Consider the following 13588-nt stretch of genomic DNA (forward strand, 5'->3'; position numbering starts at 1 on the left):
ACAAGTTATTGTAGCGGGGACATGCCCCAGGGACATGTCGCAGCGACACACCCTCTCGTGCGTGCTGATACATGTATTTTTGGGCACCTGCAACACGAATTCCTGCAACATTTTGTCCCTGCGACATGTTGCACGAAGTTCAACGAGTTGAATTCCGTGCAACATGTCGCAGGGACAAAACATCTTCAAAGTTCGTGTCCTCTCAGTGTGAACAACACACGATTTTGTCGCTGGCAGAGCATAGCATGGAGTATATGCCTTGTCGCTGCGACACGTGTGCGGAGACCTTAAAAGTTTTTAATTTTGCAAACCTTCATTTGTTTTTGAAGCGTAAATCCAACCAAGCGTAAGCGTTCGACATCGATCCAACACGTGATGCTGCCTGGCATCCACAAAACGGAAGCTTTTTTCAAGCGAAATTCGCGAGAAATCGACGAACCGGCGCGAATCCAGACAGTCAAAATTTCAATCGCCGTGAACAACTTCGTTCCCGATTCGTCGTTCAGATGATCTTTCCTTGGAAACGAGGCTAGAAAGTGGCAATCCGCTTTTTTTACCGCGGGCTCGAGAAGCTCGAACTGCATGCTGGGATACTTTCATCTCCAACATGGCGACGGCTTTCGGCGTGAACTGGAGAATAATTTTGGAAATGCTGCCTTGAAACTTGCATTAGCCAGGGGAAACGGTAAGTCATAGGTAAAAGATAACAGCTTACAGACGGACAGAAGTTTTTCCCGACGTGTCGAGTTTTTTAAAAGAGAACAAGTAGTCTGATTCACCCTTGATCGAATCAGGTGGAGAGAGATCAGACTCTTTCTGAAATTAAACTTAAGCTTACTCTAAGCTTTCGTGTATCTCTGTTTTGCCGGAATTGTGTTTGAAGAAAATGGCGTTACGAGTGCTGGTGTCTTTCCATTATTTTGTATCAGTCTTAGCTTAGCAGACATTCAAATTGTGTATTTGATATGGTAGTCGATCAACTCCAAAATACATGTAAAGTCACCATGTGGCGATTTCGTTTTAATCCGCGTACTAATACAGGAGTATCCCTTTTTGCTTGTTTACAAGATTCAGATTATTTAGCTTAAAGAAAGATTTAATTCCCGTTTTGAAAGTAGCAAATGTACAGGTTTCTGTCCTGGCTTAGTAAATCATGCATGTTATAATTACGTACAGTCGTGTACAAATGCATGTAAGCTAAATTGCATTTGATAAGAAAATTCGATGGTTCAATTGAGATTTCCAGAAAATAGGAGCTATGTACTTAAAAGCCATTGTTCTGTGAAAGATTAAGCTCTGTCTTTCATTGGGGCAGTAAAAAAAAAATATATATATTTGTGTTTTACACTCACTTCACACAATTCTGGGATGTACAGTGTAGGCAAGATTTTGCATGGGGCATGGGTGAGTGCCTGAGCCATGAGCATGACCTAGTCAGGGGGCCTGGGGCTCATGGCTGCTTTGCAGGGATTATCAGCCATGGGAACTATATTCCATCTGGGTGGCTGGCTGACCACAGTGGAGGCCCACCAGATATCCAAGGCAGCCATCCTCTATAATATGAGGCAGTTGTTTTACCACCATGTATTAATTTTGTTTTATTATAAATACAGGTTTGATATAAACTTAAATCAAGTTCCACCACCACCCGCAATATGCCAAAAGAGTCCTCTAGTAAGAAGCAGTCTGCACTGTCATTATACACCGATGAGGAAATCGAAGGCGTTAGCACCACAAGTTCCCTTGCTAAAGGCGAAAGCACACTGAAAGGTGCTGTCAATATCTCTGAAGTAAGCTCAACATCCGAGGATACTAACCAGCTACCCAGTACGTCAAGTAAGGACATATTTATGGACTTGTACGAGGAGAATATCTTGGATGCTGGATCTGATGATGTTACGAGTGTGAAAAATAATGCTTCTGCAGACAACAACAAATTTAAGCCAGGATTGTCACTTCTTGGAGAATACGCAGACAGTGGAAATGACACTGAGGAAGAGATACGGAATTCACTTACAGCTAAACTGAACAAACCGAAGAAAAAGAAAACAGTAGACACTTCAACCGATAAAATTTCCAGTGCTGATTGTTCTACCAGTAAAGAAGTGGACTTATCAAATGAAAATCCCGATAAGCTTGAACCTGGTGGCAGTGACGCTTCCAAAGAAGCTTTTCTTTCAGACGATAAAATATCTCTTACTGAAGAGAAAGGGGATGATTTCAATGACTTAGACATTCATGCAATGCTGGATGACAGTCTAACCAAAAGTGAGAAAATTAAGGAAGAAGGTCAACTTTCTGCTTCAGATTCTAGTGAAAGTGAAAGATCATCTGATGGCAAAAAAGACTCCAAGAAACTAAAGGAAGATAAAAAGGATAAAAGCAAAAAGAAGGATAAGAAGAAAAAGAAGAAGAAACGTAAGAAGCAGAAACAAGAAGTGGAAAAGAAAGACACATCTGAACTTATAGGTAAAACAATTTTAAGCTTCTATGCCTTATTGCATGTAAAAGGTCCTAAAAAAGATAAGTAATGGGCTTGAAATTTGTTTGAGGTACTGTAATAGTTGAAAAGGCCACAGATGAAATCAACTATGCCCCATGGAAATTGAGAGCAAATACTGGCAATATTAATTGTTTTAGTAGAATTCTTTTTAAAGTACATGTACTTACAGTTGAGAGATTTTCAATTGTTTCCACATTAAATAGTTCAATTATTTTTAAATTTTCATTCAAATTATATTAAACAGTGCTGGAAATTACTGACGGTCAATGGACATTGTCCGATCAAATATGCCAAAACGTCCGGCCAATTTTGCAATAATGTTCGGACATGATGTCCGAGAACTTACATGACTGTGTCTTGGAAAATTTAATGTGTTTGATTTGAAATGCGAATTGATGTCTGACCAATGTTCTTATAATTATGTCCGTTCAAAATAAAAGTTTGGAAGGACACATGACCTTTCAAGTAAGAATAGTATTTCCAGCACTGTTGAATGGCAAAGAAAAAGTAATTTTCCCACTATTAGCATGATTGGCCTCACATTGCATCAAATCTCGTTTTTGACTGTTGAAATGCCTTGTCTTTTAGATGGTGAGGAAAAGAAGGAAAGAAAACAAAACAGAACTAGAAGCAAAAGCAGAAGCAAAAGTAGGAGTAGAAGCCAAGAAAATTCTGTGAAGCAGAAGTCTCAAAAGCAATCTCGGAGTAGAAGCAGGGACAGAGGTTCAGGGCGCAGTCGACATCGCAGTAGAAGTAGATCACAAGATAAAAGGAAGAAGTCGAAGTATGACAGTGAGAAATCAAGAAGGTCAAGAAGTCGTTCATCAAGCAGGAAGCAGCATTCAACTTCAAAAAGAAATAAACAATCAAAATCTTTCTCGCCTAGGAGTAGATCTCGGAACAGGAGCACCTCCCCACCAAATAAGAGGAAAGAAGGGCGTTCATCAACTGCCAAAAGCACAACATCCAGAAGAGATTCACCATCATTAAGAAAGAGAAAGTTATCAAGAAGCCAGTCTCCTCGTAAACAACAAGATCGTTCTTCTAAACACAGAAGAAGTAGGTCACCAAAGAGACATTCCCCTTCACCAGGAAAGAAAAGAAGAGCTCCTTCTAATGAAAAGAGGAGATCGCCTAACAAGAGATCATCGTCCAAAAAGACCAGGTCTCCAGACAGAAGGGAACGGAAAGCCAGTCCTTTGCCAACAAGAAAGCTGTCACATCGCACCTCGTCACCTGCAGACAGCTTAGACTCTGGACAGTTTACAAACATCCCTTTGTCCAAAACAAGTAAACCAGATGATCTTTTACTTGAGGATAAGGTCGAAGCGCAAAGGTCACCAGTATTGGAAAAGTCACCAGAACTGGAAAGGTCACTGGTAATGGAAAAGTCATCAGTAATAGAACAGCAGAAGGCATCAACATCCAGTATTCCATCTCAGCTGGTAGACTTGGAGAAGCAATGCTCTCCTTCATATAGCCCATCAAAAGCCTGGGAGGATGAATTTGATTTGGTTTTCACTGAACATTTGTCACCCAGAGAAGGAGCCGAGAAGAGTGTAGAGGATGTTCTCTTTGGAAAAGAAATGGCAGATCCTAAGACTCCGGATTTTAAAAGAACAACTCTTGAAGAAAGGTAATATTGTAGTTTTGCTTGCTTAATCTACAATCCCTGTCCCAACCCACCCAAAAAAACATACTGTAAAAACCCGCAGATAAGCCGCACCTTTTTTCCAAAAATTTTCGCTCCAAAGCGCGGGTGCGGCTTATCTGCGGGAACATTCGGAAAAGGTGCCGTAAATTTTCGTGAACTGATGCTAATTTATGGAAAATTATGTAAATTAATATAACATAAAACTACAAGAGAGTACCGGTCATTGCTTTTGCAAGTTTGACAGCTCTTATACTGTTTGCAGTGTCGACAATGGCCTATAACTTTAACAGTAAAATTGATACTTTACGAGCGAGAGAAAACCACGAGTATTCACAAGTAAGATGGCCAATTGTTTCTTTCTCATTTTGCACTTTGATGGAAAATTTGTCGAACTGATTACGAAACTCTCTTCATGCAATGAGTTTATCTCCAATAGATGGCTCCCAAATCTCTTTAATTTGTCGATATGATAGCCACGAAACCTGAACGCCTCCATCGCCATCTTGTTTTGCTTTACGTTCTCGCCCTAGTCCCATATTTTGCGTCCAATCAAATGCCTGGTTACTAAGCTAGGAACGTTCGGCAAACGCAAGTTCTTGTTGTTGTGACACAAAAATCTATATGGAAAAACTGCGTTGAATGAAGAAATACCTGTCAACAAATACCAGAAAAAGATCAACCATATGTCAAAGTTGGTTTTCATTATATTAACCCTTTCACTCCTAGGGGGCCTCATGAGCCTGAACGCCTGTTATTCCTGGAGCTAATTAGAATAGTCACACAATAAACTCACCAAAATTCAAAACATGCATGCTCAGTAGAATTTGAGGCCTTGACAGTCCAAACTGTATATTGGAAATTATTGCTGAAACATTATTCTTTTTAATGAAAAGCTTAAAATACACATAGGAAAAAAAATGTTTAAGTTAAGTCACTCCAAACTTCATGTTCATTAAAAAATTTGAATTTGCCGCCATTGCCGCGGTCTCAGTTCCAAGCTTCTGCTGTATCATAAGACTCAAATACAAGTTTATTACTTCAAAATGTAAAATATAAAGAAACTAAATGTCATATCCAGTGTTTTTGGCATATTTACAGGTTTATTTCATTCGCTAAAACAGACATAAGAGATCACGAAATGAACTCTAATGTTCAAGCGTCTTCACGATGATAAGCATCAAAGCACCCGACTTTACACAACGCAACACCGCACTGTTGGCACTTGTTTCTGGTTTCAACAGGATAGCCTTTCGCTGTTTTTCGGCCAGCAGATTTACACTTCACACACTCTTTTTTTCGGCCTTCGATGCGAGTCGCTTGGTGATTTCTTTGGGGCTCTTGATCCGCCACTTGGTTGGCTTGTCGTTTTCGGCAGTTGAAGCCGTTTATCAAGCGCTTCCCCAACTCAAGACGAAAAGCGGCTTGTGATCGTTTCCACTGATGGCGTCCCCTTCGGTGCTCACATTCAAGAATATAGCCATTACAGGCAGCAACATTAAAAAGAAACCAAAAAATATATCTATACCACTTTCGTGACTGCCTTCCCACGGTATAATACGAACGAAATTGATCGGCTCGATCAACTCCTCCCATATTTGCCGTGTAAACATCTGAGACACGCGGCTTTTGAATCTCGATGTTTCTTCCGTTCTTTTTACGTTGAACGGTACGGGAAGGCTCTTCTGGCGAAACATTTGTCGATAAAAATGCCACGTCTTGCTTGTCGTGCCACTTAGTAAAAAGAAGGCTACCTCTCTGTCGCGTGATCGTTTGCCCTGGCTGGCGAAGTTTATTCTTAGCACATGGCGGCAGATCTTTGCGTGTGCATCTTACCGTAGAACACGCGTATGTTTGCTGGTCGAGCAAATGTTCTAAAAGAACAGGGCTAGAAAAGAAATTGTCGAAGAAAACGTGATGTTTTCTTCTGAGAAAGGGACGTGCCATGTCCATAACGACATCATATCCAAGGCCGTGGCGCCTTCGAATTTGCCCGTCGCTTCCTAGGTAAACAGAAAAATTGATGACAAAGCCATTCGAAGCATCGGCCGCCATCCACACTTTTATACCGTATTTCGTCGGCTTAGCCGGTAAATATTGACGAAATGAAAGTCTGCCCTTAAACGCTATCATTCCCTCGTCGATGGAAATGTTTTTTGTTGGCGAATAACAGCGCTGAACATTTCTCAGAACGGTGGTCAAAGCAGGGCGGCATTTGTAAAGCCTGTCAAAATTTGCTTCTCCACGCGCCGGTTCCCGACTCGTATCATTGAGATGCAAATATTGGCTTATTTCTTCGAACCTGTTCTTCGGCATCACTCGCTTTATTCCTTCATTGCCCATAAAAATGTCGGACGACCAGTAGTCGGCGACTTTTGGAAGAATATTCAACCCCATGATGACACAAATTCCGAAGTAAGCTTTCAATTCAGGTTTCGTGATGTCGCGCCATTTAGCAAGACGTTGTTGGTTGTCGGCTAATTATTGGCGAGCGTAGCGGTTTGTCTCCTCCACGATTTTGTCAAAAAGATCTTCGCCAAACATCAAGGTAAAAAAATCATCAGCTTTAGGCTCGTCTCCAACGTCTACGACGATTCCCGATCGTGCAGAAAATTCGCCAGCAGCGATGTTGCTGAGGTTATCCGTCCATTGTTGTCGTGGCTCTTCGTGGTCGTTTTCGTCGGCTCCTTCGTTGTCAATTTCTTCATCGCTTTCCTCACCATCTTCATCGATACCTTCGAAATCTATATCAGAACTATCTCCGTCAATATTACCGGTGTCTTCTTCATCGGAATCGCCGAAAATTGCCCTGAATTCTTCAGCACTAACATTTAAAGGAGTTACTCGCGTCGCCATTTTCCCACTTAGGTTGTTGTCAACTTGGAGATGATAAAGCAAATTCCTGCCACAAAGGAAGTTTCTTTGCTTTATCATCTCCAAGTTGATAATAAACTAAGTGGTTTCCTCGCTCACGAACGACAATGCACAAAAGGTTCCTTTACAGAAACCTTCCGTGACTGTCGCCATGTTTGCGCGCTCGGTCATGATACAAGACAAAATTTGCATCCCTCTCTCTCATACTCGGGAGGCCTTTGTTATGCGCAGTAACTATAATTTGATTGATCAATAACTTAAAACCAATAGACTGAAAGCTGGTGAGCTAATGTACTTTATTGGGGGAGGGGTGGGAAGGTAAAAACAATGACTTTTTTTTGGCCGGTTTTGGCCGGTTCAGGAATAGCAGCGCAGTTTCCGGCCGGCCGGTTTTGGCCGGTTCAGGTGTGAAAGGGTTAAAGAGCTCAAATTGTGGGTAAGACTAAAGTTTTTCTGTTTCAATGTTCATTGAGTTTTACGTTTGATGAAGAAGACTAGCCTTCCTAAAGACTCAACTTTGGATTTTTGACTCGACTTTGGATTTTCTTTGATTTACTTTCAAAAAACTTTTTTCCAACATTTGAGTTGTTAAACTCAGGGTGCGGCTTATCTGTGGGTGTGGCTTATCCACGGGTGTTTACGGTAATATCAATGACAAGCAGTACATGTACATACTATTATGGTTCAATTTTACCTTTGGTAGAATTATTTTCTTGGTATTTTTCTTTGTTCTGGTGTATAGAAAACAATGGGAACACCAAATATATTTATTGAACCAAGGGTAAAATTGAACCACAACACATACATTTACATGTAATAACAGTATAACTGATTATTTTACACATTTTGTTTTAAAATATTATATATATATATATACATAGTTTTTCAATCTTAAAATAGAAAGTACATGTAAGTGAAATTATGTGATCCAAGTACATGTATGCAGTTATTTTTGGGTGAATTTTTTAGGCCTATTACTACTCTTTATGTGTACATTGTACATGTACATGTAGTTTGGATTTTCAAAACATATTACCCAAAAGTTCAAAACAGTGACATGAGTAAATTAGGCTTGGGAATAAATGATCTATGTATCAAACAAACTCAGTAGAACTGTGACTTTGTTTTATACACTGTAAATGCAAAAACTAACTCAACAAGAAACAATGCAAATTGCGCAAAATGCAATTTTGCATTTATTTGTTGTGTATTTTATTGAGAAACTTTTTGACTATAAATAATTTTATTTCATAATTACAGCATTAAAAGCAAGAGTAAGGAGCAACAAAATGTTGAAAAGAAGAAAGAAACCAAAGAAAAGACAGTGAATGGAAACAAAGAAAAAGTATGCAAAGAAAATGATACACCACAAGAAATGAAACCGCAACACTCTGGAATCTCTGACACACAATCTGCACCTGTAGATTCTGTTGTGAAAGACGAACAGAGTATTTCCAATACTGAGGATTCCAAGGCTAATATTTCTGTGTCAACATCTAAAAAAACTGACACTGTGGATGTATGTAAGACTGATCATGATCATGTCAAAAAGACAACTGACAATGCTGCCTCAGCTCAGGAGTTGGAGGAATCTGACAAATCAGCATTTTTATCATCCAAGCTTGAGACTATTCCTTTCTTAGATGAAGTCCCACCTGCCCCTCCCCCAGTTAGTGAAAATCGTGAACACCATAATGCCCCAGCATCATCTCAGTTGGGGCTTTTAGGTCCCCCTCCAGGCCGGATGGGCCTTTTACCAACTCCCACTTTTCATAGCCAGCCGTGGGCAAGCCTAGGTGTTCTGGCTCTTAATCTTGCTAAAGGTTCCCAAGGACTTCTTCCAACACCTGGAACTCAAAAACTCTATTCTAACGAAAAAGACTTTGATAAAGCAAAGAAAGGTAAAATTGAGCCGGGTATAACAAGGAACGAAGAGGCAAGAAACAACTTTAATTCAAGTCCTATGGACATGGAAATGTCGTCACCAGAAGGGGACATCATTGACAGAATGAATGAGGAATTCTGGAAACAGCAGCAAAGCAGTGTAAAGAAAACTAAGCAAGAGGAGCGAAGAGAAGTGCTTGTAGACTCAGTTACTGAACAGTCCTCATTTGAGGAACCTTATGAACCTGAATCTGGTGTAATTATTAATGATGAATTCCAGGACTGGAACAGCATAACTGATCCTAAAGAAAGGAGAAAAAGACAAAAAGAACAGCAAAAGGAGAAGACTAAAGTGCAGGTAAGTTTACCATTGTTTATTATTGGCGTAGATCTGAAATCTGTTCGCTGTAATGGGGATTTTCTTCTACTGGGGTTTGTTACATTGTACATCTGGGTTCTGTTCTATGTTCTTGACAGAATGAATGAAATTTTATTTTTGGGGGGGGGTGGGAGAGAAAGAAGCAATGAAGATCCTTACCGCGAGCCCACCAATTTAAGCAATAGTATTATTTCAGGAAAAAAAAAAAACACCTAAAAAGCGTGAGCATAATTTAGCGACTAAAATTTTTCACTGGCGACCAAACCTGAGCAGTCGGTGTCCAAATGGCCACTAAGGAAAAAAATAAACTTGGAGGGTTGCCTAAAATAATTGGGGCTTATTTAGAGGTTCATTATCATAACAGTCCTGTATGTGTATGATGTGGTTCAATTTTACCCTTGGTTTAATGTACAGTAGTATTTTCTTTTTTCTAGTGAATGTAATTAGTTCTGTGATAATGAGAGTAAAACATAAAAAAAGAAACCAAGGTTAAAAGTAAACCACAACAAGTACATCCATAGTGTACATGTATGTATCTCAATTTTATTTTAAAGCATGGGTAAGAAAAAAGCCTGAGTTTGGGCCTACAGTACCGCTCAAATGTAAGTTGACAGTCTCGACTCAATCCTCGAGACTCGATCCTGACGTCTTGATGTTCGAGTCACTCGAATTTCGAGTCTTGAGGATCGAGAAACAAGGCAATCTCAAATATTCATAACTCGAAAAGGCTTTCGAGGAAACGATTTATTTCTCGAGTGGAGAATAAAAGCTGCTCACACATCGTGTACAAGTGTTTTGCGCCCGTGCCTGAAATGTATAGACCTCAACATTCGATAGTGTGATAAATTTGCAGAGACTTAAATATTCCTTAGTGGCCGTTCAGGCTGGAAGTTTATCCCAGTTTCAGTAGCATGAAGTGACTAGAAGTATTTCTACTCTCCCCTGGACGGGATGCTAACATTTGGGTAACATCTCCGTAATATGAGGTTGTTGTTACAGTAAAGATTTGTTCCTTTTGATTTGTATTCTTGTCCATTTTCATGGTATTCTTGTAGGAACTTATAGACAAGCTTCATCGTCAAGCTCGTGTTGAAGAAGAAGTCAAACATGTTCTCAAAGCATACTACAAACACAGGGACATTGATAAGGAGGAGTACAAGACTATTCTCAGACGAGCTGTTCCACAGGTTTGTTAAAAAGATTCTCTTTTTTGCACTAATAAGGCTGTCAATATTGATCTTTGACTAAGTGTGACCTTTCCCTGTTAAAGAAAAATCACCCCTATCCCTCCCCACCCATGGTGATAACTATTTGTGCCACCCTTGTAGGTTATTATTTTTAACACTCGAACAATTTGTTTTTGTTAGTCAGTTACATGTATAACCAAAAATTACCCATTAGAAGTTAATAAAACTGAACCAAAGCCAGGTTTGTAGTTTCCACAACCATAGAGAATGCACTTTAAAGCAAGAAGCCCAAAACCTGTGACCACATTTGATTTATTTTATTCACATTTTGTGCCAGTCAACTGGAACCTGTCCTTGGCTTTTCACTGGATAATGACTTCATGAATGAATGTGAATTACATGTACATGTTATTAAAAGTTGTCATTCCTTATGCTTCTTGTCTATCAGTCCCGACCCCTCCCCCCCCCCCCCCCCAATGCTTCTTTAATCTACATGTATTTGAAAACGTTTCCAAATTAAAGTTTATTGCTGAGTATCCAAGGCCCAGTTGTTAATAAGATATCATGAGCAGATGTGCAGTTAGCTGTTTTCGTGTTTATATTTCTGTCCTTCCGAAAGTGTGGGGATTTGACCTCTGTGAAGCCCCAACCAGTGGGGCATTTGACCGACTAAACTCCAACATAGCGGGGAATTTGACCAAAATTTTTCGAAAAAGTCAAATGCCCGGGGGTCTGTGGGGGGGGGGGGGTGAATGGGCTTTTGGAATTGACGAAATAATACTATTCAGTAATGCTTCTTTAATCTACATGTATTTGAAAACATTTTCAAATTAAAGTTTGTTGTTGAGTATCCAAGGCCGAGTTGTTGAAAGTACAGATAATGGAAGATTAAGCCAATCAAGCATTAAACGGCCTCAAGAGCCCTCATAGGCCCGATGAGGACAAGGTAAGGTTAGGTAATAGGATTAACATGAAATTTGATTTTGGTTCAAAATATTTTCGGCAGAGTATTCTTTAAAATTTGGACTAAGTTCTGGCATGGACCAAACTCAACCTTCACAGAAAATCTTAAAATGGAACACCCAATCAATTACAAGAGAAATAATTTAATAAAATTTTAAGTGGTGGAATAACTTTGAAAAGTCCTGGAAAAGGCTCCCATGGAAAGTCACGCGAATGTTAAATGAGCTGCCAACGTGAGAATAGCGAGCCGCTGTCCTGTGATGCAAAAATTGTATTGCAACTCCAGAAATTGTTTATTTCTCATTAAATTTTTCTTTTTCCTTTCTTTTCAGGTGACAAACTCTAACAGTTCCATCGACCCAGAGAGAATCAGGTCCCTAGTGAAGAAATATGTGGCTAAAATCAAGGGTGAACGATTCCACTCCTCTTAATGATTTTGTACTCTGGCCAGACAGTCCATTTTATTGCCCAGTCATTCTAAGAAATTTATCACAGAAAGTGATTCTGTTATATTTACCATTCATACATTGTACGTGAATTATAGACGGATCTATCTAGAGTTTTTCCCTGCAGTGAGGGGTGACTGACTATTGAAGTGGTTATTAGGTTACCCACAGTAGAATTGATTTAACACTGTTTAAAAAGCAAAGTCACTTTTCCATGATCAGGTTTTACCTTGCATGTGCTGATCTTCAAGAGTTAGCTGTTTGCTAACAATTACTTACATTGTAACTAGTGGTTATGTACCCTGGGTGCCAGAGATTCTATGTTTTATTTGTGGGAGAAGGAGTGGTGATCCTGTGAACACCAACACACATAGAGATGCAAAAAGAAAGGGTTTTCACTTCGCTGCTCACAGGACTTCACATCATACTTTTTAGCGGCTTGACATAATATTAGCATACACATTATCATACTGGTACCTAGGGTAGTGGTTCTGGAGACAATAAGTAAAACATAATGATATAATTATATTATGTGTGGTTCTAGAAAATATCCATACCCCCCCCCCCCCCATGGAAGGGATTTGCCCTATGACCCCCCACCCCTCTGGAAATTCCAATTTAGCTTCATACATTGCTTAAAATCCCTCCTCCCCGGAATTTCCAATCCCTTCTGTGGGGGGAGTATGGATATTTTCGGGAACCACACTATAGAGTGGAACCCCTTATGTCCACCTCATCAATTCGAACACCTTATTATTACGGCCACTTAATTTGGGCTGAACAAAAGCTCAGTCATTCATTTTTAGGAGCCTCTTCAAAGAGTAACCCGGTTAATTAAGCTAGATTTTTGTGGGCTGTTGGTACATACGTGGGTTTCCACTGTAATAAGGCAAAACAGTTTGTCCACTGGTGGACACAATTATCTGTAGGTATCTGGCTGTCTGCTGACTGAGGAAAGCAATACCATAAACTTTCTATATAATTTATTGATTTTCGCTTTTTATGGTATGCTACAGTTGTTAATGACCTGTGTGTTTCAAAATAGACTTGCTCTAAGTTGACCTCGTATAAATTGATGAAAGCCACAAGCGATCGATAGCGAGCACGCAACCAACCAGAGCAAAAAATTTTAAAGTTTTTGAGAAAGTCTAGTTTCAAAATAATGTTGGTGACTGTATTGTAGTATCCCATGTTAACTGAATAGTTTTTATCTACATGAAATTTTTGTGACAAAATTTTCCTCCCTTTTCACAGTTTTTACAGTCCTGAAAATTAGCTAAATATTTAAGGAAGAAAATGTTAATGAAATTCTCCTGGCTCACAGAAATTAGTTTGTCACCAAAATTTTGTGGTAGTGGATGGTAACAAAAACTTTACTTTAGGTTGTTATTTTAGCAAACACGCACTGTATGAGTTGTCAATTCTATTGTTGCGAAAACCGTGTAAGCAGAAGTAACAATTTAGTACCCGAATTAGATGTCGACCTGACTTTGTTCAACATTTTTCGCAGTGTCATGTTACAGTGCACCTGGCCATAGACTGTTATGTAGACCAGTATTGTTAACAATAATAATTACTTTTACTTGCAAATAAAACTGTGGAAGTTTTTGTATAACTGATAAATTTGCTGGCCTAGACTGCACTAACAGTCTTTCTATTAAATTGTCTCAGACAGTCTTCCACTCCTTTTATAATCTAAGA

General features: G+C 39.5%; 1 protein-coding gene across 1 annotated transcript; it reads left to right on the forward strand.

The window, feature by feature from the left end:
* The first annotated feature begins 593 nt into the window (after nucleotides 1-593).
* Nucleotides 594-13502, forward strand: LOC144634012 (uncharacterized). The gene is made up of 6 exons (XM_078492942.1): nucleotides 594-685; nucleotides 1614-2469; nucleotides 3092-4139; nucleotides 8289-9270; nucleotides 10347-10478; nucleotides 11774-13502. The coding sequence occupies exons 2-6, from the start codon at nucleotides 1656-1658 to the stop codon at nucleotides 11870-11872; spliced, it is 3075 nt and encodes a 1024-aa protein (XP_078349068.1). The 5' UTR covers nucleotides 594-685; nucleotides 1614-1655; the 3' UTR covers nucleotides 11873-13502.
* Nucleotides 13503-13588: the final 86 nt, after the last annotated feature.

The sequence above is a fragment of the Oculina patagonica genome, chromosome 12, assembly GCF_052425735.1.
Source record: "Oculina patagonica isolate OP01 chromosome 12, crgOcupat, whole genome shotgun sequence".
Taxonomy (NCBI): Eukaryota; Metazoa; Cnidaria; class Anthozoa; order Scleractinia; family Oculinidae; genus Oculina; species Oculina patagonica.

Coding starts and splice junctions, on each gene's coding strand:
- LOC144634012 (XM_078492942.1), top strand. CDS start 1,656: ATGCCAAAAGAGTCCTCTAGTAAGAAGCAGTCTGCACTGTCATTATAC. Junction 2,470..3,091: donor AGACACATCTGAACTTATAG/GTAAAACAATTT, acceptor CTTGTCTTTTAG/ATGGTGAGGAAAAGAAGGAA. Junction 4,140..8,288: donor AGAACAACTCTTGAAGAAAG/GTAATATTGTAG, acceptor TCATAATTACAG/CATTAAAAGCAAGAGTAAGG.